Consider the following 23,819-nt stretch of genomic DNA (forward strand, 5'->3'; position numbering starts at 1 on the left):
TTGGGTAGCAGATGAAAAGTCCAGATTTACAGAGTAACTACCTGAAAAATATCTGGACTGCAGAAAAGCGGAGGTTAGAGGTAAAATGATAATGGAAAAAACAGTTGGACTCAACAACTCCCTTTACTCATGTGATTTACCACTACTAATGAGCTTGGCAGATATTTAAAGTTGGCCACCGTTGTTAGTTTAGCATTTTACATGAAAGGACCAGTGTGTAGGATTTAGTGGTATCCATTGGTGAGGTTGCAGACTGCAATCAACTGAATACCCCCCGCCTCACTGAAAGGCGCTCTTGGGAGCTGGTGTTTGGTTTGTCTGCTCTGGGCTACTGTAAAGACATCATAGGAGCCGCTCCCTCTGTAGATATAAAGATCTCATTTCAAAGTAACGAAAACACAACAATTATTATTTTCACATGATTATACAGTAATGAAAACATAACTATGAATATTATGTTACATTTCTGCCATATTCTGCCAAAAGATCCCCCTAAATCTTACACACTGGTCCATTAAGCAGTTTGATGCCATGTGTTTAGTTTCCTCTACTTTTCACTTTCATGAGTGTTTTGGCTCTCTAGCTGATTAAGTGTAGGTTGTTGGGTCAGCAATGGCTAGTGTGTCAGTCAAAAACTCTGTTAAGTGTCTCTCTGTGTGTGAATGGCTCAGGTGAGGCCCCAGGTAGAGCCTCTTACCATAAGTACCATATTCAGCAGGGCTGGTGCCTGGGTAGAAGCCCGGGGTGCCTGCTGGGACTGGGTACTGCTGGGGTGTGGCCACATAGGTTGCTGACCGGTACTAAGGAAACAAAGAAGGGGGAGCATGAAAGGTAGGAAATGGGGAGGAGAGGAGACACAAACAATATTATTAGATGCAGTCATAAAAGCAATATAAATCATGAGTGCAAACACATGCCTGCACAACATCTACAATACACATCTTAAGGCCATTCAAAGGCACATGTGAAAAGGTGTCATGGTAGCCGTCCATATGCTATCTGGCTTGGATAAGAACAAAATCTGGCAGCACCCCTACCTGTCCCGGTATGAAATAGGCGGGTCCCTGTGGCGAGCTGGGGAAGGGCAACTGTTGGCCAGGGATCATCATCATTTGGGAGCCAGGGCCTGCCTGGTAGACATGGGTCGGCGTCACAGGACGCGGGCCACTGCTGGGAGGGACACCCCGAGGCCCGCTGCTGGGAGGCAGGCTGGCCCTGTTGGTGTAATAGGGCTAGAGAGGAGGCATGGGGGCAAGTACAGGTGGAAGATAAGGGAGAAAGGTGGAGGGCGAGAAAGAACAGTAGGAAGGTGGTGAGTGGGCAGAGAACAAATGTAGATGAAAAAAGAGACAAGAGAGAGGCCACAAGAAAATGTTGGAAGAAGAATGGGATAGAAACAGTGGTACAAGAGAGAAGAGACAAATAAAAGAATTATTAGTTACCTTTCTGAAACCTCTGACATAAAAACCATCCCCCATTCCCTCATATGATTTCATCTTGTGGTATAAGTGGAGCTAGCTTGTCCAGCCTAAAAGCTAGGCTCATAGTTTGTCCATGAATCTATGGCTAGACTCCAACTGGAAACATATTGGCCCTGTCTGCCAGAGAAGATAAAGCAGCTAATGCTGGTTCATTCAGAGCCTTCTCATTGACATTCTGCTGCTGGCCTGGGAGCTAACTGCCGTAGCCAGCAAAATGACACCAAGCCAACAAAGCACGACACTGCCAAATATTAGACACACACATATGCACTCCTCAAGCGGGTGAGAAAAAAAGGGATGGAAAATCTGGAAGAAAGAGGAAATTGAGTTACCTGTAGTGACCTGAAGCTTCCCTTCAGCAGTGCAAACACAGATGACACACAGAGACACATCAAATGGAAGCATGGAGAGGGTGGGCAGAGAAGGATTGAGGAAAAAGAGAGCACCACAATCAGTTAGAGCAAAGCCCCCAGAAACTGTCTGTTCTGAGCCAAGCAGTGAATTAACAAGCAGCATGCAGAGAATAGGCAGAACGGTGAATCCAAATAAACTAGATCTAGTTAGTCCTGAATAAGATGCAGACCAAAAGACCGAAACTATAACTGGAAGATAGGCATGAATTACCGAGATGTTTAATTTTTTTAAAGAAGAGAGGGATTAATTTGGTGTGTTGTTTTGTTTTTTAAATATCAAACTAATCACTTTCTCAATTTGTTTATGAAGGCTGTTTTCAGGTATTCCTGTACACGGGACATTCTTAAGCTCATATTTATATTATATAGCTATAATCAACTGCAGCATGATTTTGATACTTAAATACATTCCCACATTTCCTAAAGGCAACAAAGGTCACCTCAAAAACATGATCAAATTATGATATAAAGGTATTCAGTCCAAAAATATTGTGGCATTTGATTGCAAGACTGTCTAACATTGGTGTAGCTCTCAGTAAGGATGTTAGTCAGTTGTGCTGTTAGTACCTGTTGGTGTATAGGCCGGGGCCCTGGGGCAAACTAGAGGAGGAGAGGCAGACAGGACAGAGGTTAAAGACAAAGGCAGGAGATCCATGCTTCACTCTCCAATGGCAGGCTCCATCCAGATCTGCACCTTTACAACTGCACTTAAAATCATTTTATAAAAAAGCTATAAATTAGACTGCATGCAAAACGTTTACAAATCAAAGGAAGTAACAAGGGTCTATTGGTCGAGCTCTAATAAAATACACCAAATGCAGCTGCAGCAAATGCATCAGTCAGAAGCATTCAGGAGTGAGAGAGTTTAAATCACGTAGATAGGGTCAGTGTGAGCATGTTGCAAACTGAGCTATGATACTTTGTGAGGCAGAGCACAAAAGACAGGCTGAAACTGACAGGTAAAATGGTGCAGAACTGGTGAGAAATAAATCGGCAAACAGACATGCAGGCATTCGAAGACATTCACAAATTGATTTGGGAGGCTGTACAACATGCTTCACACTGGGAAGATTCCAGATAGGAACAGTGAGTGGGAGTATGATGCCAGGATTGACTTCAAATGAATCCGCATGAATGCATAAATCATCTACCTGCCCACAACTGAAGAAGTCTCTGATTTAGAGAACTGCACCCCCATGGACATTTCACTCGACCTCTACTGGTCCTGGTTAAAATTACGTCGAGCAGCACAAGCTCTATGGGTGATTTCTTTATTGTCTGTTGTATTTATGTATCGGTGTTTTCTTTAACAATCTATTTTTAATGATTAGAGAGGCTGCTTTGAGTAATTTTAAATGTTTCCATGCATGCAGTAATGTCACTGCAGCAAATATTGTGGAACATTTAAGCAGCAAAACTAAAAACCATAGTTATAAACTTGACTGGACAGAAGAAACTCTCCAGAGGAAACAGGATTAAACTTTTAGCTTCTGAAGTAATCTTATTAGACAGCTCTGATGGAGCTCAGGATTTATCAGGAGGATGGCTGCTTTACTCCAAACAATTTCACTGTATGAACCTGGACTGTGAGTGTGTGTGAGTGTGAGTGTGTGTGTGTGTGTGTGTGTGTGTGTGGGCGTCTGTGTGGCCGTTTGGAGGTGTAGAAGAACATAGAACATTAACATCAGATCCTGACTGATCCTGTCAGTGAGTCGGGAGATTTAAATAAGGAATGAAGTTACGCCGCTGTGCCTTGTATGTAAAGGTACACAGTGTCTCTCTTCATGGGCAGACTTGCTTATTGGTTCCTACCTGATAAAAAATGAAGCCTACAATCTGTTCACATTTTAGAGAATGTAATTAATATTTCCCTCATTAATGATGTATTATTTCACCCACCCACTATTAATCAACCCTGATTGGTTTGTCTGTCACTTATCTGACAAATGTGAAGGTTAGGAATTAAACAAAACAAATTTTAGATTTAAAATACACCGTATCAGTGAACTCAAGAAGTTGTGGCGAAGGAGAGGAATTCCTGCACCAGAAGGTGCAGTTTAGCTGACTGACTGTGAAGTAATTCTTTTCGGGAAAGGAGCAAAGTCTACCACTGTAGGTGTGCTGTGGGGTTGGTGAGCAGTGGGTAGGCCTACCTGTCGGGGTTGTGGTGTTGGGTTCATTTGTGGAGGCGGTGGGGTGGCAAACACGACAGAAGGGGGCTGCCCAGGGGGGAATGAGGGCTGCAAGAGACAGGAAGTGACATCAACAGCGGAAGAGTGGGACACAGGAGGAATCGGGAGTGAAAAAATGTGGATGTGCAGTAGACAAGTGGTCAACAAGTAAATAGGTCCTGAGGCTGATATCTATGGTCACATTTTTCTGCTTTTCTCAGTACCAGCATCTTCAAGTTCATGGAGTGAAGGAGTGTGCATATGTCTGTTCTTTGGGATACAAACTGCACCTTGAACAGCAGGAAAGAAAACTTTCTGTGTTTGATACACTTATTTCAATGAAGCATCAAGAACACATTCGTGCAAGCTGCATCGTTAGCTGCCATTATGATGGCAGGGCTGGAAAAGGACATACTAGCAGTCATAAACATGGGCATATTTGTGACAATCAGTATGGAGTACAATGACTGTGCTGTGAGACTTTCTACTATTTGGTTGAGAGTTGTACCAAGGAACAGTTTACGGCTGCTGCAACCACTCTCTACCAGAGGGGGGGGGCACTGTTGTGCCATTTGCTTTTCATTATGCACATAACTACATTGTCAGCGCAGCCTTTTCTCTTTTAAAAACAAAGTGGGATAGCGCAATATGTTCCAACAGAGCCAATACAGGAAGTTAAGTAGCAGGGTTTCTTACCTGTGAAAGGCCAGGGGAGGGGGCAGGGTGGGGGTTGGAGGGGGATCCTGTTATAGGCTGTGGTGCTTTATTCATTTCATGGAGCTCTGCATGGGGAGGCAGATGTGGACCTGTGCACAAATCTGACAGAAGGGTGGATTTTATGTGTCTTTGCTTATCAAAATTAACAGGTAGTCATTGTCACATTCAGTACCACAATGTAATATTATATAGATTAGTTTTAGAGAATGGGTAAGGGGTTAATCAAATACATCTTTAAAAATTAAATTAACAAAACACCTAGACCATGTCTGTGAAGAGAGGTAAAGTAACATTTAGATTTGACTGGAGGATTAAACTCTGAATTGATATTTCCTGTTAATAGTCACAGCTCATTTGTATACTTACATTTTATGAACCTTTTTAGGTCCTAAGTGTGGTACCACTGAGGAACGTTTTTCCTAAAAGACACAGAGAAACAGCAATCCTGTAAACAATGAGCATGCATTGGCTAGTTTTTTTTTTTAAGCCGAAGACCATACGATGTACCACATAAGGAGAGGATGTACAGGGCTGGTCTGACATTGTGAAGAGCATATAACAGATCATTTCTGATGATACAAGTCGCCAATTATCATTGTCCAGTATGTTAGAATGATTTCAGGACCATCATAAAGGCAGAAATGATCACACCACAAATTAATGGTGAATTACAGGTTGAAATGGCTTGGATTTGAATTAACCAGAGAATTACAGACAATAAGTCTTGTTAAATCCATTCGCATGGGATTAATGAGTTAATGGGGTAAATCCAGGTGAGTGTTGTTAACAAGCTCCAGAATGATGTGCCTTGTTAAGTACATTTCAGCCAGTGAGAAATTAAAGCAGGGGGTCATTAAAATAACACCGCTCATATTACAACAGTCAGTTTAGGTCAGCGGGTCTAGTTCACCTCAAAAGCCTTCATGCATATGATCTCCCAACAAGGACTATGCATTGGCAGAAATAGGTTCCGATCCATCTGGTAAGCCAAATAACTCTTCAGTTCTACCCTTACACACAGAGAGATCCACTTTAAAAACAAAATGTCTGTTCAGAATGAATCTTAACGATCAGCCAACCAGACACAGTCCTAATTTGAGGCTGTAATAAAGATTTGCAAAAAGAGGGTACAATTAAACCAATGAACAAACAGAACTGACATGAACAAACAACATGTGCATGTTATTAAAACCATCCCAGCCTCTAGCATATTCAATTCCTTACATATAAACCATATTACACAATATCTCTCTACATTAGGACTACGGCTAAGGGTTATTTCCATTATCAATTAATCTGGTGATTATTTTACCTGTGGCTTGAATAATCCTCAATTATTTATTATTATTTATTTAATACAGATGTATTATTCACTTAAGCACAGAAAAATATTTGAAAATAAAAAATGCATTGTCTCCAATGTGTCTGCATACGCTTAATCAGCCTAATGAGTGCATGCATCTGCTGATGCAAATTATTTCAAAAGGACGGATATCGGCGGTCTATCACCACTTAACATTGAACTTTGTTTAAGGTGAAAAGGAAACAACAAGGAAAGTGGTTTAGGTACAGTTTCTGAGCAGAAAAAAGATAAACAAAATTAATACTTCTTTGTGAGAAAAACTCAAGTGCAGTTTTCTCAGGACTAACCTAACTAACCACTTAAATTATCTCTGACATCGCTTTATCACTGGTTCAGTGGATGATTCAGAGTTTTCTCATTTAATCCAATCACATTTACAATACAATCCACTTTCAAAAACAACTGCATAACAGTGTCTGTGACCTTAAAATGTTACATGACACATATAATACCATGTTGCAGATGAGAATTTGTCAACTTGATGTCAAAACTGTGAGCTCTGCATTACTTATTTCCTAAAACATTTTGGACGGCACTTTGTTGCTAAAGTGCAAATTACTCCTTTTCTGTCCAGGCGGTGTCTGTCTAAGATTTCCACTGAGAATACTGACTAAATTCATTCTTCACTATGTAAGGTAACATGAGGCTGAAATGACACATCATTTAGCTAAAGTGGAGACATTCACATACAGTACCAACACTATTTCAAGACTTTGAAAATTTGAATTACATTGTATGTCTGTAGCAGGTTTATAAACTTGCACAGTCACAATAACAGTAATCAAATGGATATGTGATCCATGTAATTATACCACTGTTGGTAATGATACCAATCCAATGTATCGGACCAATGAATCTAACCAAAGTTGATTTTTTTTTTTTTAAACTTTAGTGAATATGCCCTAGTTCACAGCTTTTATACCAAGTTTTATTTCGTGTCCACTGGTATGCTTCCAATGGTTACTTTTACAATAGCATCACCTCTGAAATTTGCTTTGCTTTCAGCCTGAAGTGAACACACCTTGACACAAATGCAGTTCTTTTTTCAGATTGGCTGAAACTAGGTGCACACATTTTCGGACATAATACTGTCACCCCACTGACTCAAGGGTCCCTTCCTGATTCCACTGTATCCATTCTCCTTAGTTTATACGGTTCTTTCAATAGTGTCATATTTGGTATTTATAGCCGAAGCCTACATTATCTCTGACGCTGACACACTCGTACACCCCCTTTCCCACACACACACACACACACACACACACGCACACACGCACACACAGAAGCAGCAGTGTAAAACGCCTGAGTCATGATGAATCAGGGTGTTTTTTCTTCTCTCAAAGAAGAGGAAATCACGCTGCAAAAATGGGTGCAATCACCACTGTTGCCATGACTATATTGACACATAAACAAAAGAAGACCAAGAGATAAATGATTTTAACTGAGCGAGGGTTTTCATACAGCCAGATGAAATCCCTGGCTTAGAAAAACACTGACGGACAGACATCGATGGTAGGCTCATCCCCAGTACACAGCAGCCTTGGAGCTTGGAGAATGGTGGTAATATAAATCAGGGTTAGGAAAGACTGTTGAGGGGTGTCAGGCAGCAGTTCAATGGCTCATAGACAGACAGAAAGCTTGTCAGACTGAGCAGGGATGGCTGGGAGATGAAAATGCTGGGTAAACAATCTCAGGGCTAAAAGAGGGTCTCAGACTAACAACCTAGACTGCCTTGCAGGCTTGACTCCTCTCAGCGGGGAATACAAACAAAACCTTTAGTTGTTTAGGGGAATGCTTTACACTGAAGTAGTGAGTCGTGGCCGGCTTCTCCCACAACAACTGTGCCAGTGACACACGCCATCAACACTACACAGGTTTTCCGCAGAACTTATGAAATTGAGTAATCCGTACAAATCATGGGAGTCTGCAGCCTGACAACAGCAAAGAGGGGTACAGCAGAGGCCCTCATTTTTGCAGGAATCTGTGTTTTACGAGTTATGTGAGGTAACACAAAGCACCACCACCTCACCTCACCTCACCCCATCCCCCAATCACGCAGTCAAGTCATTTGAGCTGGTCTGACATGCAGCACTGTGGAGGTCCAGCCATCAGAACCACTGCTGGTGAAACATGCTCCTTCAACTGTTGCATAAGCCTCTACATGCACTTCTATGACCCTCTGAGGAGAGGGGGAGAACATTTGCTAAAGAAGCTGGCTATCATCTCACCTATAAAGGGTGTAGTCATTGTGAGGTCTCCAGTATACACACATGATCTAGATACACTGTACCAACAGCAACTGTTTTTAAATAACTGCTTGCTGACAATGGCCTTTCCCATTGTTATCTATGCTAAGAACTAAGCAAACTTTACTGCCAGGTGATGAAAAAATTGCATGAGTCACTGGCTTTATGAGTTCATGGCCTGCTGCAGATTTCAAGATACCTTGCAAATCTCATCATTTACACTGTACCTAAAAGAAGTACTCACAATGCATTTCCACACACTGATTAATTAGCTTTTGCTAAAAGCCCATAACCCCTTACTTGTGCTTTGAGTAACTTCTCCGTTATATACAGTTCACTGGCCTGCAGGCTGTATGGCAGTCTGTACCTGCCACAGAGCCACTATGTTGGCACAAAGAGCTCTAGTGGTGGCAGGCTTCACTTATCTTGACTGGATCACTTTAACTGTAGAAAATTAAAGCTTACTTTTATCCTGCAAATCAGAAAAAAGGGAGTAACACGCCTGCTCTGTAAAATGGTCCGCCCTTCATGCATTGCCAACACATACCGATCTCACTCGTGACAACCAATCGTCATCTGTCAAAGTTGTGGCGTTCTCCTTTATCATAAGCAGCTTAAACAACAACAACAAAAAAAAAACTGTCTAAAACATAGCTTTAACACATTCTCTACAAAACTGCTCTGCCACTGGTCAACACCTGAAACAAAACTGGTTTTCCATGCTCAGCTGTTAAGTCCGACCAGCAAATGTGGCTCCAGTCAAACATTTCAAGCTGAGAATGATGCACAGGCAGTGAAAGTTAAGCTCCAGTGACACAGCATCACACCAGCACAGCCTGTTCTGCCCCCCATCTCCCCCTGGTTAACTAACATTCTGCCAAAACCCACACATGACCAGACTCTATGATTTCAAGTTTCTCAACAGGAAACTCAGTAGTGTCCTTATGTCAGGCAAACTGTGACAGCCTGGCTCTGACACATCATTCATTTGTCCTGTATTGCACTCCTGCGATTAGTTTCATTCACTCTGACTAAATCACGTCTGAGATCACTGTATATAATTATCCATGAATAATTAGTGGTAAACAAAGATGAATGGTTGTACACAGACAAAGACAAAATCTGCCTTGGGTAGCTATATGGTGTCCGTTGCCATTCATTGGAAACTGCATCCATTTTGGACCCACATTCTCATCTGAGGTCACATGTCTGCAGTCCTCAACATCAGCCCCATGCCTGCCGCAGCCAGCAGGACGATGTGATCAACAAACGGCTTAAACAGGAATATACCTATATGTATATATATAATATATGCCGCCCTCTACACCAACAATCTGACACAATGTCAGTGTCAGGAGGCAGCTGCGATGCTAATACCAGGCTAACTATCCAGTGGTAGAACACCGGTGTCTCGTCTGCTTTAACTGTGGGACAGGATTGCTATGACACAGGGGCGTGTCTGTCTGTCTACTCACACGCGCAACGCAGAACAAAGACAGCTATTTGTATGGGATTATTACAAACACACACATATCAAAGCCTCGGTCTTGCCAAAACGCCTACAAATATGGGTGCGAAGACGTGCTGCTGTATGTTGTGCTGTTAGCCATGTTGCTAACTTCCCTAGGCCCAATCTGGTTTTACCACGTGGTTTCTCCTGCTATTGGCGCGATGTACACCCCCAGCTGCCGGCTTCATGCCAGCCACACCTCAACAGATATCGGCTGAGACAACCATCTATTTCTTGAAAAGCATAAAACATACCAAGCAAACGGCGCTTCAAGGAGTCAGCAGTGAAGACAGACGTGACGGCGATCGTATCAATGAATGGAAATACTAACCTAGATAACTGTCAAACTAAGGAGGTGGCTAGTGGTTATTAGCTCGCACATTCGCATTCAGTAGTTCAATATGCAACTCACATTCAGTGACCAACTCTGCTTGAAAGCTTTAGCCAGGTATAAACATAGCATCGGTGCTGTCAACAATGTCGTGACAACAATGAGTAACGTTACTGTAACTAACGCTAGCCAGAATGACTCAGACACCTCCGTTTAATCTCGCCCAGTTTAACAGCAACATCACCACTACGACAGCCTACGTTTACATTGCCGCATTACAGAGCATGCTGTTTATTGGGAGATGCTGAAGGTAAATCCCACATTTGCAAATTCTGGTTTGGCATAGGATTATAATGACAAACCTGAAGACACAGCGACCTGTCAAGCAACTCAGCAAGGCCCTTACGAAGGAGTCCCAGCCTTCAGAGTTCAAAACAACAGTCCTGTCAAAACAGCCAGTCAGCCCAAACGTCTCAGTATTCCTCTGTGCATGTTACAACTTCCACTAACGTTAAGCATTTGACAGCACATACTGTCACATAGTTTTTGTCTGCGTAACCAGAGGAGTAATGTCTGTTTGGTTCATGGACTGAGACACAGAGCTGCATGAATAGGCGGACTGTTCACAACCAGACATTTGAACCACCTTTACATACTTTGCCGCCGAACAAAAATGGGTTCAGACTGCTAACACCAACGTTACATGCTCATCACATGGTTTCAGGTGTCAGGTTATCAGCTGGCTGTCTATTTACAATCACTGTCAACAGACATTTCTTTACATACAACCCGGCAGGCAAATATGAGAACACGAGCTACACCACCCTCTGCAAGGAGTCTGACAACTAGGCAGCACACGACTTCAACACACAACTAGACTGATTTAACCCCACTGCCACATATATAGTTCACTGTGTAGCCAGCTAGCAAATGGTTGGATAGCTAGCAGCATAAATTACGTGAACCGGCGAAAACAACAGCATTGTGATGCGACAGTCTGTTTGTCGCGTTCCTTATATGATATATTACACATATTACAATATGTGTCTAAACGTCACACGAGTGAGGACTCATCTTGGATGTCTCAGAGTATTAGCTTGCTAGCTGAACTAGCTAAAGTGAAGAAAAGAACACCCACGTCGCATTAGCATGGAATGCTAGCAACCAGCTAGCAAGCTAATCCCTGAAAACACAGCAGGAACATCACTCAGCAGCAACCACTGAAGAAAGTCACCACAGCTAGGTATATCTCCTCACTAAAAGGCGAAACAAACATTTAAATATCCTTCCCTAGTCCCTATGTAACAATGACTTGACACTTATCTGAAATTTTGAGCATTTTAATAAAGAATTTCGCTCAGGACCATACCCGTTACCTTTCTCTCCTTGAGTCCGCAGAGCCGGACGGACGGAAAATCTTCCCGGAAGCCGGTAGCTTGGTAATTCCGGCGAAATCCCATCACGTGAAACTTTCCCAGTAGTCGTGTTCTCTGCTGGAGAAAATATTTTCAAATCGTTTGTGATCCGGGTTATCGTAATTGTGTTTGCACTTGAGTAACACGCTCGGAGACGTTTTAATATATTAATGTTATCCAAGACATTTCAGCTTTCTAATTAGGCCATTTTTATGCAGATACAAATGAGGGATGTTTAATTTCATTAAATGTACCTGGGTGAAATTAAACTTAGCCAGCATCTGGGAACAACCATTAACAATTATTGGACTTGTTCAATTATAATTAGGTCAAAAATAGGTTGCATTATTATAGGTTAAAAAAATGCTCTGCATAGAGCAATCAGAAGTTATTTAAAATATATTCAGGGGATAAATCAGATGTCATACACCTGGACCCAGGGCTAGAAGATGAATGCAGTGGCTCAAAGGGTTACACCTGATTCATACATTCTTAGGAAGAGAAAACTCAAGTATAACAAGAGTATGAATTGCAGATTTATATCATTACTCCCCTCCACAAATACAGACACATTCACATTTGTATATAGTTGTACATACAGAATACCTATATATGTGTATGGTAGCAAAGATGGTGGTGCTCATTGGCATCTGTAGAATCATGATAACAGCTCCTCATTGTGTAGAACCTGCAGCACATTTATTTTAAATTGAAGCACTTGGCACCTAAATCAACATAACACACAGCCATCACATTTCCACGATGTGGATCTGAGTTTTTATTTTTGATTCAATCTTTTACAGTACTGTAACAAAAACCAAAACAAACAGAAGAAAAACGTGATCAAGAATACATACTTTCAAATGCTCCAATTACAAAAGACGACTGAGGATGTAAGTAGTGGGGGGGGGGAAAAAACACATTTGAAGCAATGATGTGGACTGAGCAGTTTCTATTCAGTTACTGATGACATATACAGGAGGTTGGTGAGCGGTTCCCACACTGAACTGGCCCCGGGTCAGTCAAACAGCTGGTTCAGTACATGTGGGAGAGGTGGATCAAAATTAGAGCAATGAGGGAGGGAAACCATCTATGTAGAGTGGATGAGGTCCCAGTTTTACCCTCCCTGTGTCATCCCAGTCCAATTAACCAGACCCCAACCATCCATTTTTAATGTCTGCTGGAGCTGGGCCACAGACAGCAGAGAGAAGACACAGTGAGGAAGAAGGATAGGCCTGCCTCGCTCTTTTCAGCCATGCAATAAACTACTAAATATAACAACTGCCAAGAGCCATGGAGGGCTACCCTTACAAACAGAGCAAGAGGCCTGCAAGAATGGGTTTTTTTGCAGGGGGTATGGGGACAGTCTAGGTTTCATAGTTGGGATTCTTGCTGAGGATAACGAAGCCCTCCAGGATGGGGGTGACAGGGAGGTACTCCTCCGTGGCCAGCTCAGCCCTTTCTCCATGAGCCAGCAACACCGGCGTGGTGTGGGTCTGGAAACCTGTGATGGCCTTTGGCTTACCTGCCTGGCCCACAACATCCACAGCCTGTAGACAGATCAGACAAACAAACCGTTAGACAGAGTTCTTGGATTTTGGTGGCTGCAACGATCCCACAACTTATATCACTTTTTAAAAGAAAAGAATAAATCGTAAAACAAATTGTTTGGGCAGCCAAAAAACTTACTTGAGTACCCACTTTGACAACCGTGAGTTTAAGTATATCACGTTTTGTTTGAAGTGTGACAATTCATACTTGGCTTGTAAAATAATTTTAGATATACATAATAGTCCTTAACGTTTTGTGGATCAGTTTCTTTTTTTATGATATATATGTGGTTTTCCATTAACAGAAAAAAATTTTCTTAGGCTTCACCTGTCCAACTCTGACGGACACGGGCAGCGGTCGGAGCTCCTCGTCGAAGGTGACCAGCATGCGTGGCTGCATGGCTGCTACCAGGCCGTAGAGAATGTAGTGAGATTTGCCCAGGATTACTGTAATACACACAGTGGACACCAGGGAGAACGTTGACACAGAGAAATCACCGGCGGAATAAGTGTGTGGAAGCAGAGAGCTGAGGCAAAGGCGACAGGAGGAAAATGAACTGACTGTTCTTGACGTCGAGGAAAGAAACGAGCACGGTGAGCAGTCCAGCCACGGCGACCTGACTCATCAGCTGCCTGTCGCTATGGTAGGGACACAGTGTCAGTGTGCCTTTGCCCAGGTGAGTCAGACCCTGTGGAGGCAAAAACATGAGCGAGTCAATAGTGGCTCATGTACACACATTCACTCTCCCAAAAGTTCACTTGTGTCTGGTACAGAGTGCCTTTTGTGTTGCCACCCACCTGAGCCAGTCGGACCATGAAGAGATTGTTCGGGTCTTTGGCGTGATACTGGGCCAGCTGCCGCAGCATGGCGGCCAGGCGGGCGTTATTTGTGCCTGAGGAAGAGGATAAAATGAAGAGCCTGTTAAATATGTGGAGGACAACATAAGTACTCGATGCTATTTCTCGTGAAAAACTTGACAAAGGAAATTGAAGCATTTTTATGATTCATTAGTCATTCAAAAGTTTTCAATCTGTTGAGTTTCAGACCTTGAGCATACTGTGCCTCTATGTGAAGTCAGTAACCACTATGAAATGAAAATATTCATAGCAACTGTAACATTACTAATCAGTAAGGTGTCCACCTATAGCAGATAATGTATGATATCAGTGCATGATTACAATAACGGTTCTGTGTCAGCATCTTATTCGTCCGTACTTAAAATTCTACCCCTCTTTTTTTTAATGAGTAGGTGTTAATTTATCTTTAAAATCTTTTCCATTTTCCATCACGTTAATTTGTTTTGTCGTTTTTATTAAAAAAAAAACAAAAAACCTATTAAGCTAATATATGCAAGTAGTGATCCTACTATTATACACTATTACTATGACAATAATATATGTAATTGTTTTAAATTCCTTTACAGTTAAAAACAGGCTACTTTGCATCAAAGCAAAACAACACTTATACAGGGGTTAACTACTGTCACGGTCATTATTCCATGTCATGCTTCTGACCAGACTTACCACTGCCCACCATGCCCATGGCAAAGATGGAGTTGTGGGACACCTCGGGGTCAGCGTCGTGCGAAAACTTGCTGAGAGTGTCCAAGATGTTCAGCCGAGGGTTGGACACAGAAATGAGAGCCAGGGCCAGGGGTACTGCTCGCCTCAGGGTGGGCTCACCGTAACGCAGCTGATGACATGAATACACGGAAAGCAGGAGAGTTTAAGATGGTGTGAAAGACCAAGTGACAAACAACAATCTGGCTCCGATTATTTAATTGCCCATTTAGAGCTATCATAGCCCACAAAAAGGAAACTCCCATGCTATGGTCTTAGTTTGATTCATTGAGGACATCAGGATGAGTAAGAACAGAGTAACTAAAGACACATCATGACAGAGTGAAGACAGAACAGACAATATATGGAGCAGGATCACACGTAAACGGATTAAGTAATGTGGATCAAAACAATGTAACAAAAAAATGGACCGATGTTGCAGTCTGAAAATATGAAAGCACTGTTCACTTGAGATAACAGGCAAAAAGGATGAACATATGAACAGCCTGAGAGGAAGGAAAAATGTGAGCAGATCAAAAGAATAACAAATGAGACGTGGTGAGATGGGGGAACAGTAAAAGAAAATAAATGTAAAACAAGAACAGAAAACTGACAGTCAGCAGTGCTACTGACCAGGTGTCCGAATGTTCGCAGTGCCATTTCAGAACCAATCTCCTCCCCCATGGCGATGAGGGCAATACCAAGGACAGCTACCCCCTGAGAGGAAAAAAAACAAACAAAAAAACATCAACTCTCAATCCAAAACTTCACAAACATCCATAATACAGCCGATAAATGAACTATAATGGCAAATAACTGATGTTTGAGGAGAATCACGGGAACAAATTACCTGGTGAGAGCCCATGTCAGCAGCAGTCTCCTTCTTATCTTTGTCTTTCTTGTCCTTCTTGTCCTTGTCGTCCTCCTTTTCCTTCTCCTTGGCTTCATAGTGCTCACTGCAGATATGGAGAAGCTGCTGCACCTTCAGCACATTACCAGATCCTGAGATGGAGGCGGAGGTAGATTATTACAGTGAGTTATAACAGTTCTGGGGATTTGAAGATTAAAATCAGCAGACATGGCACTACAGGTAGATCCGTAGCTTATACAGAAGTGAACACTTGCAGCGATCGAAAAACTGATATTTGCATGCGAGCAAACAATAGTTTTGGAATGGCTGTACATTTCATCCAAATGTATATATCGAATTCTGAGAAAATTTGAAAGACATGCAAATGAATTCTTGTTTCCAACCAATGCAGTTATGCCATTATTCAGAGTTGTTCAACGAGATAAGCAGCAGGTGGCGCCAATTCTCCAGTCGGAAAAGCATTATACCATTGCAAAAGAAGAGGGATGCAGCAAAATGCACCTCAAGCGAGTGTAAAAGAAAGCTTTTTCAAATCTTCTAATGGGATACTTCAAAATGCACATAAAACTATGTTAATGGAAACACGGCTTGTGAGACTGACCTGCGTATGCACAGATATCCACTAGTGTGTTGGCAAAGCTGCGGAAAGGTTCAGGTACAACCTGCAGAGCTGCCAGGGTCGTCTCAATCGCCTCCCCTTTACCTGTGGACGATGGAGAACAAACAGAAGAGTTACAGCAGCTAAATCACAAGGGAAGAAGAGATACAGTGTCAGTGGAACTGATTTGACCTATACAGGTAAGAAAAAGCTGTTCCACATCACATACTGTATTACTTTGGTGTGTTCTCCTTTGCCACCGCAACTCTCTGTCATACTGAAACAATATCCAGTTATTACTATTGTTAGTCACTCTGAGGCCTGTGGCTGCACATGCTTACCCAGGTGGTTGAGTCCCAGGCCTAAAGGCAACCAGCGGGCATACGAGTCCTTCAGCTCCTGCTCGTTCTTCTCCATGATCGTCTGGACGATGGTGGAGGTCACGTCACCGTTACAAGATCCGACTGCGATCATACCACACGCCAGCGCCGTCACTCCAACCACCTGGAGATCAAACACACACTTGAATGTTGCTAAAAACGAACATGTCGAGTGAGAAGACCGCTTAGCACAGAACAGACAGCCATACCTCCATGCTGGATTTGGAGTCTCCCATGACAGGGAGAAGCAGAGAGAGGACATCTTCTCTGTTAGAGCCGGCGTAGGCCAGGCCCAGTCTGAAACCAAGACAACAAGGATCAAGACACACAGTCGTAACACAAAAGACAAACACAATATATATATATATATATATATATATATATAATTTTCCCTGTATAAGTGCGAAAATGTTATTTTCTACACGTGAGCATTCTGCTCACCCAAAGATGGCTCCTATCCGCATGATGTTGCTGTTGTGGAGGACGTAGTCAGACAGCAAGGCGAGGGCTGGGTCACACTCGTTCCTCACACCCGAATTGACAATGCCACAGGCCAGAAGGGCGCCAGACTGCACCGAGAGAGATGACGCAGGTGTTAGATAAACAAGGAAGACAGTTTTTCCTCCTGGATAATAACCCCAAGAATAGTCATAGTAGTATAGAATATATTATAGCTGCTCAGAAAGTCAAACTAAACTCAGTAAGGAGGTAGTCCTGGGAGAGGTGTAGTCTAGTCAATACAACTAATTATGTTAACTTTAAGATAATGTGTTGTGACATTCTAAAAACAGGCAGTGGCAATAAATGAGCTCTATTATGGAAAAGCTTCCAATACTTCCGAGCCTGATGTTTACCTTGATGTAGTCCTCAGAGGAATAGAGATATTTGTCAATCTGGGTCAGACCGCCATCCACGTCCCATAGCAGGATCATACCGAGGGAGGCTGCAGCGCTCAACATACCTGAGGACAGTTACATCGTCTTTAGTCACTGAACAATCCCATGATATGCAAATCAAAAATAAACGATTGCATGAATGTGTGGGTGTCGATATATCAGCCAAGTCAAGACTAATGTAATCTTTTACCGTGGTCCTTGTTCTTGTACAACCATTTGTTGCCGTCGTCTGTGAGGAGCTTGTCCTGTCCAAAGGCTGCGTTGACAAAGCCGTTCACGAAGGAAGATGCTAGGTTCATACGAGCGGAGTCCACCTGGGAGCCGCTGCCTCCAAACCCTGTCGCACACAGCATAGAGGTCACGCATAAGGCCAATCAATGAACAGCCGATAAAGCTGAAGTTGAAGTTTACTTGCCACAGTGGCCACTAAATCACACAAGACAGCCGCCATCCTTACTTTACATTAGATCATGCTCCTATCTAGAGTTATCTCCATCACCAACCAAACATCCATTCCCACTGGGCACACACAACATGCAGATGTGGACTCACTGTTGTTTTCCAGGTGTGTTTTGTAGATGTCATCAGGCACTTTGGGTTCCATGATGTCCAACTGAGGAGGACAAGATGAGTGTTGTTATTAATAAAGGTGAAATGAAGTCTCTTTCTATGAATCATACACCATTACTTTCTGCTGCGTCACTCAGTTTCCAGTGACTGAAGTCATTTTGTGCCAGCAGCCTTTCATTCATTGCAGCATCCAGTCAGACTACCCCTTATCTTCTACATGCTATTCAAACTATTTTGCGTTTTCACATCATCATAAATCATAAAACGCACACTGCTCTCTTCCATCATCTTACTCCAATCTTCAGCTGAAACCTTTCTGCACACATCCAAAGCCCTTTTGTTCCCACTACATCCTTTATTTTATTTTTATTTTATTTTTTTTACAGGAAGCACAGTGTTCAGGGTTATGAAACAGATTTCATTGACCTTTAGAGATACACAGATCTGACACTCAATACTGATCTTATTAATTGGATCTGGTATCACTCATGACATAACTAATTCACATTAAATACTGTTTTTTTTTGTTAATATCACTATAAAATTCAGTGTTTCCATCAGTTAGTCATTCAGTAGCAGCTCCCATTCACTTATATCACTCATATTTATTCCCGCAGCGTCCTTGACCTTATGTTACTTTATATAAAAAATAATTCAATAGAGCATCTGAAGACAGAAAGTACGATCGGTGCATCCCTATTGACCATTTCATCACATAATGTCCTCTCTCTCTAAAACCCATGTCTGCTTTTCTATGTAAAATTAGTTAACTATTTGTCTAGAATCAGATAAAAAAAACAGATAAAATTGCCTTGGATTTGTAATTGCCATTTTCTCCAGGCAAATAGGTTTAATATGATTCATTCAATGCGGGGTTGTGCAGTATGAAGAAGCTGATGCTGTCATAAAATTGATATAATTGATATGATAAAATTCATGAATGCATTCAGACTGCAATGCAGTCAAAAATATGTCCTTCAATAGAACATTGTTCGATGTGAAAATAGAGAAAAGAGAAATTTCCAACCATTAAAGCTAGCTAACAGTAATGACAATAATTTGCATATCCAATATATACATATATAATTCTCTGGCATGAGGTGACTCTGTATTGATCACATAGCTACAGCTGCTTCACAGTGCAAACCCTGCAGCAGCATTCTTCTCTCAGACCATACTTGCTTCGTTACTCATTGAATTACTCAAACAGAAGTCTAAATTTAGGTCTTTGTTTATCCTCTGTGCTTTTTGTTTTTTGTCACAGTCAAATATCTCAGACCTTTGTGATCTGCAGAGAAGTGACTTATCAGCAGGGAAGCTCGACAAAAATGTATCCGGAACAAATATGAACCTGGGCATGTATTTACTCAGCATGATAAATAACTGTCTAATCCAGCAAGTTCCTACTTTGCCTTATTAATCAAGCATTAAAAGTTTAGCCTTTGATGTCCTTCGTGTCCCTCACCTCTCTCGCCAGGGCCAAGAAGTTGCTATTAAGCTGCACGTTGGACATGATCTCCGTCAAGTCCTCGTAGTCCTCTACGTCCTCATTGAGCTCCAGGAACATGCCATGGCGACCCAGCATGAAGGCCATCTGCTTCTGGATGACTCTGGAAGGTAAAGAGAGTTTGGTTTTCATACACCATCCACTCTGACATAGTTAGGCCTTATAATGCAAGAGGAGAGCGAACAGTGAGTGTGAACAGGGTTAGCCAAAAGATAGTGCAGGAACAGCACAGGGTTAGGGTTAGCAATATCCATTTTCATCCTTTAAGAGTACACTGGGATTTAAACAGTTCTAGTTTGCTGTAATTATTCCTCATGTTAATGCTAGCCACTGAGTGCTTCCTTCCTAACACGCATCAATCAAAGACATAAGGAACAAAATCCATGGTCCTTGCTCTGTGCTAAAATACATTCCAACATTTAGCTGACGCAAGTTATTAAAATCCGGTGGGTATTTTTCCAACTTGCACACATTTTAAAATAAAATTCCCTCTTTTCGTCTCCCTGGAAAGCGTGTCCAAAAATTTGGAACCTATCCAATAAATATTGCTGTGCTCATCCACCTTGATAGATTCATACCTTTTACAATTCCCACGGCCTTGTCGTGTACTCTATGAATAGTGTTTTTACAGTCCTTACATGTCTTTGCAGGATGTGAAGATGTTTTCTACTAGCTCCACGTCGTTGAGCATCAGGGCCAGACGCAGGGCCTCTGGATAACGGTTGAACTTTCTGAAGATGTTCAGGGCACATCTGAGCAGCGCCGAGTTTTCTGGCTCAGGGACGTAACTCACGCAGCTGGTGGAGTGATGCAGAATGTTAGCAGTCGAAATGGACAGAGCTCAAAGACATACATCAGTGTGTCCTCAATGTATACATCATGGTAAATCATAAGGTTTGTGTTTTCTGAGCAAAGTGTAAAAGCTGAACATACCTAGTGAGGTACAGGCAGACTTTGCCATAGGCGTTTTCATCGATGTAGTCCTCCAGCATGTCCAGTCTCTCAATCTCCATCAGCAGGTCGCAGGCCTCATGCTCGGCATTGTGGGCCATGTTGTAGGGCACAATCTCCTTCACTAATTTAAGCAGCGTCTCCTGCTGCGTCTTGTCATTCTCCTCCACCTCCTGCCACTCTTTGGCCACCTCACCGGCCAGGTGCCTGGAAGGCAACACACAGACAGGATTTGCCACCGAGAAATGAAGCAAACAGCAGATACAGTAGAATGTGTCCAAAGACATTCAGATTTCATGTTTTCAATCAAAGGAATAGTTTTTGTACCGCAACATCAGTCATTTCCTTATTCACACATTGAACTTTATCCCATACTCTACACACTAACACAAAATAGGTCGTACAGTGACATTATATTCTGATAGTGGATAAAATGGAATCAATCTCCTTTTCAAAACAATTAATTTGCTGTGACATGATTGATCAGAGGCTCTATAGAGAGCCCAGGTCCCACCCCAGCTTCTGACCTGCTAGTTTTCATTGCTCAGTATAACTTCTCAGATGCTTCTTTCATTTTTCTTAATGAAAAGCTGAAACATAATTCCGATCTTAAAGGGTACACACTATTGTAATGGCTGGTAAAATTGGAACGGCATTATTTTTCATAAAAACAGAGGACTGAATAGTTTGAGTGCAATCAACAGCACACATTTCTCTTGTATATGTAGATTTTTCTTCTGATTTGACAGTGAAACAAATCTCACACACACAAAAAAAACATTTCTTGTTATCATGCAGCTTGTCCAATAACCACACAAGAATAACATGCATTAGCTGGCGATGTCAAGTCATGTCTTACCTGACATATTCATGTCCCCAGGAGGCCAGCTCTTCCTGGGAGCCTAGCAGACGGTACTTCAGACACTCCCTCTCACCACTCATGGTCATGGCCAGCACAGACACCACATCAGCACAGAAACGCTGCAAATACAAACATTACAAACAATACAAACAGTTTGAACTTGAGGTCTTTAGTCAAGAGTAGAGCTGCAACGGTTAGTTGATTAGTTAATTGTTAAATGTAAATCAGCAATGATGCTGGTAATCATTTAATCATTTAGGACAAATGCCAAATGCAAGTATCAAACATTTGATGTTTTCTAGGCTCAAATGTGAGGATTTGCATCTTTTCCCAGTCTTACATTATTAATACATAGAAAAGTTAACACATGTGTGTATTGGTTTTAATGAGTATTTTGGAAAAACGTGACACCTTTATAATTTATCCTGAAACACTTGGTGAATAATATAAAGTCAGATATTAGTCAGTCATCATTTTATGACAATATGATGCAATTTTGGTGATTACTACCAACAACATACAAGCAGCATGGACTTGCACAAATTTTTATCTACAGGAAAACACAGAGCAGGCAATGAGAAGGAAATATTCAACACATGGAATACCAGACACAAGATCAGCCATGTATAGCTTCGCTTCTCTATGTATGTGCATTGGCCTTAAAAACCTGAATTTGTTTGACAATAGTTTGAAGACAGGATTGCCATACCCACTGCTGTGCAGTCCTTTAGGTATAAAGGAAATATGCACTATTTTCCACTGAAAAGTGGTGGGAAAAAAAGCATGCCCTTGCATGAATTTCTCATTTTCTGGCAGCACAGTAAAGCCTGACCTTGTTCTCCCCAGGAGCCATGCCCTCATAGATCTCTTTGAGCTTGCCGTAGTGTGGGCGCAGGAATTTGAGGGGTTTGGGTACTGAGGTCATGGAGGTGGTTGAGGAGCGGATTTGTCTGCGCAGCTCTTCCAATGCAGGACGGTACAAGGCTGTGTTCTTCTCCTGCCCATGTGGAGAAAAATATGAGTTTGGACTTGTGAGGACTTTTACACCCCAAGAAACAAAAATTGGTGGAAATAAATAAATTGAATACTTACACCCAGTCTCTCCACCATCATCTCCAGGTCCTCTTGTAACTGCTTGTCTTCCTCTGACTGAAAAGTAGTGAACAGAGAATAACGTTACAATAATCTGTGACAAGTAATCAAAATCATACAATTGTCATACCCTATAAGGATGAAAAATTACCACCAGTCACCACCTAAATGATGCAAACGTTACTAATGATGCCGTTTACTACTTTACCAGCTTGTTCGCAGTATATTTATAATGTAGATGTACAATTTAACATTTGGCACTAGTTTACACTGATATCTTTAAACCCATTAGAGTGTACCATTCTACGGAGACAGCACCGCGTTAACCACTTGTGAATGTGCAACCGATGCAAATCTTTCTTTTGAATATAGTATATCACCGGAACAAAATAATCTGACCGGTGACACTAAGCGGTAGCTCCAGACTACTAACAACTACACGCTAAACTGCCAAACCGCTCCGTTGTATATATAGTTGAGTTGATGCAGACCTGGCTAGCTGAACGTGCTAGCACTTCTAAGATAAAAGCTAACATTGATGACAGCACAGACAGCAGCGATAACAACTAGCAAGCTAACGTTAGCTTAGCTAGGCTAGGCTAAAGTCAGCTAACTAACGAGTACATCAGTACAATTTTAAGGAGAACGAAATTCTAATAAATCAAAATGAAGGTGCTTCGTATGAGAAAAAAGTTTAACGTAATTGAGTGTTGGTCAGTTATCGATAATGAGTGACAATGACTTCGGCCTGCTCAACCATGTTGTCACAGCGGCAGTGACTAAGGCAAAATAACACCTCTGGCTCTTGTATCGTTAGTTAGCGCACATTTGAATGAGCAAAATATCTCAACTTACCAGTTCTTGCTCCTCTTTCTTATCCTTATCCTTCCCCGAGGGCTGCTGCCCCTTTTCCTTGTCTTTCTCCTTCTCATCGGTCTTTTCGGGCTGTTTTTTCTCTTTGTTTTTTGCCTCCTCCATAGTTGCGACTCTATGAACTGTCGGCTAGCAAACGGAACTGAGGGGGACTGTGAGCGGACCGCTTCTTCTTCAGTATTCAGAATGTGTTGTGATTTCTCTTTACCGCCCCTGCTGGTGGTGATTTAGTATAAGTATTTGCGGTTAGTTCAAGTCCTGCAAAACACGGTGAGAACTCCGAGGGACATAACAACGTCAAAGTTAAAATAAAAAAGCAAGTTTAAAGCCCCAAAGAAAAATACAGTTTTGAGTTTCAATTGAGTTTAAATTAGTAGTAGTATTCTCACAGATCCACATTTTGTGTGATACATCTGAGGGCATATTAAAAGCTGTAGTGTCACGTACACACGTTCATCTATA

At 42.0% G+C, this 23,819-nt stretch overlaps 2 protein-coding genes across 5 annotated transcripts in view; both read right to left on the reverse strand.

Moving 5' to 3' along the window:
- Positions 1-11,633, reverse strand: part of LOC121608875 (eukaryotic translation initiation factor 4 gamma 1-like) — a 40,043-nt gene extending 28,410 nt beyond the window's left edge. Inside the window, exons 1-7 of one of the 4 annotated variants that reach the window (XM_041940288.1) lie at positions 11,609-11,633; positions 5,149-5,201; positions 4,762-4,883; positions 4,048-4,134; positions 2,462-2,494; positions 1,038-1,232; positions 707-800 (exon numbers count right to left, since the gene is read on the reverse strand). In XM_041940288.1, the coding sequence (XP_041796222.1) occupies positions 707-800; positions 1,038-1,232; positions 2,462-2,494; positions 4,048-4,134; positions 4,762-4,836 (484 nt within the window). In that variant the 5' untranslated portion in view covers positions 4,837-4,883; positions 5,149-5,201; positions 11,609-11,633. Of the gene's footprint in view, positions 1-697; positions 801-1,037; positions 1,233-2,461; positions 2,495-4,047; positions 4,135-4,761; positions 4,884-5,148; positions 5,202-5,692; positions 5,765-11,608 lie in introns of those variants that run through there. The other 3 variants (XM_041940286.1, XM_041940287.1, XM_041940289.1) reach the window with 3 other exon arrangements.
- Positions 11,634-12,407: 774 nt separating this feature from the next.
- Positions 12,408-23,494, reverse strand: psmd2 (proteasome 26S subunit ubiquitin receptor, non-ATPase 2). The gene is made up of 21 exons (XM_041940512.1): positions 23,340-23,494; positions 22,485-22,541; positions 22,225-22,389; positions 21,390-21,511; positions 20,513-20,737; positions 20,218-20,376; positions 19,538-19,682; positions 18,055-18,115; positions 17,693-17,839; positions 17,461-17,567; positions 17,048-17,175; positions 16,816-16,903; positions 16,568-16,730; positions 16,230-16,331; positions 15,608-15,759; positions 15,391-15,474; positions 14,722-14,890; positions 13,996-14,090; positions 13,760-13,886; positions 13,526-13,644; positions 12,408-13,197 (listed from the first exon to the last, which is right to left on the reverse strand). Exons 1-21 carry the CDS (start codon positions 23,460-23,462, stop codon positions 13,015-13,017), a joined length of 2,721 nt encoding a protein of 906 aa, XP_041796446.1. The 5' UTR covers positions 23,463-23,494; the 3' UTR covers positions 12,408-13,014.
- Between the last annotated feature and the right edge of the window lie 325 nt (positions 23,495-23,819).

Source organism: Chelmon rostratus, chromosome 7 (genome assembly GCF_017976325.1).
Source record: "Chelmon rostratus isolate fCheRos1 chromosome 7, fCheRos1.pri, whole genome shotgun sequence".
In the NCBI taxonomy this organism is placed as follows: domain Eukaryota; kingdom Metazoa; phylum Chordata; class Actinopteri; order Chaetodontiformes; family Chaetodontidae; genus Chelmon; species Chelmon rostratus.

Bases quoted from the DNA above. Each gene is read 5' to 3' on its own strand.
- psmd2 (XM_041940512.1), bottom strand. From the start codon at position 23,462: ATGGAGGAGGCAAAAAACAAAGAGAAAAAACAGCCCGAAAAGACCGAT. The intron at 19,683-20,217 runs GTAAGGACTGTA...TTTACCTTCCAG, and splicing joins TTCACATCCTGCAAAGACAT to AGTCATCCAGAAGCAGATGG. The intron at 15,760-16,229 runs GTCAGTCTCACA...CCTCCATCTCAG, and splicing joins GGATATCTGTGCATACGCAG to GATCTGGTAATGTGCTGAAG.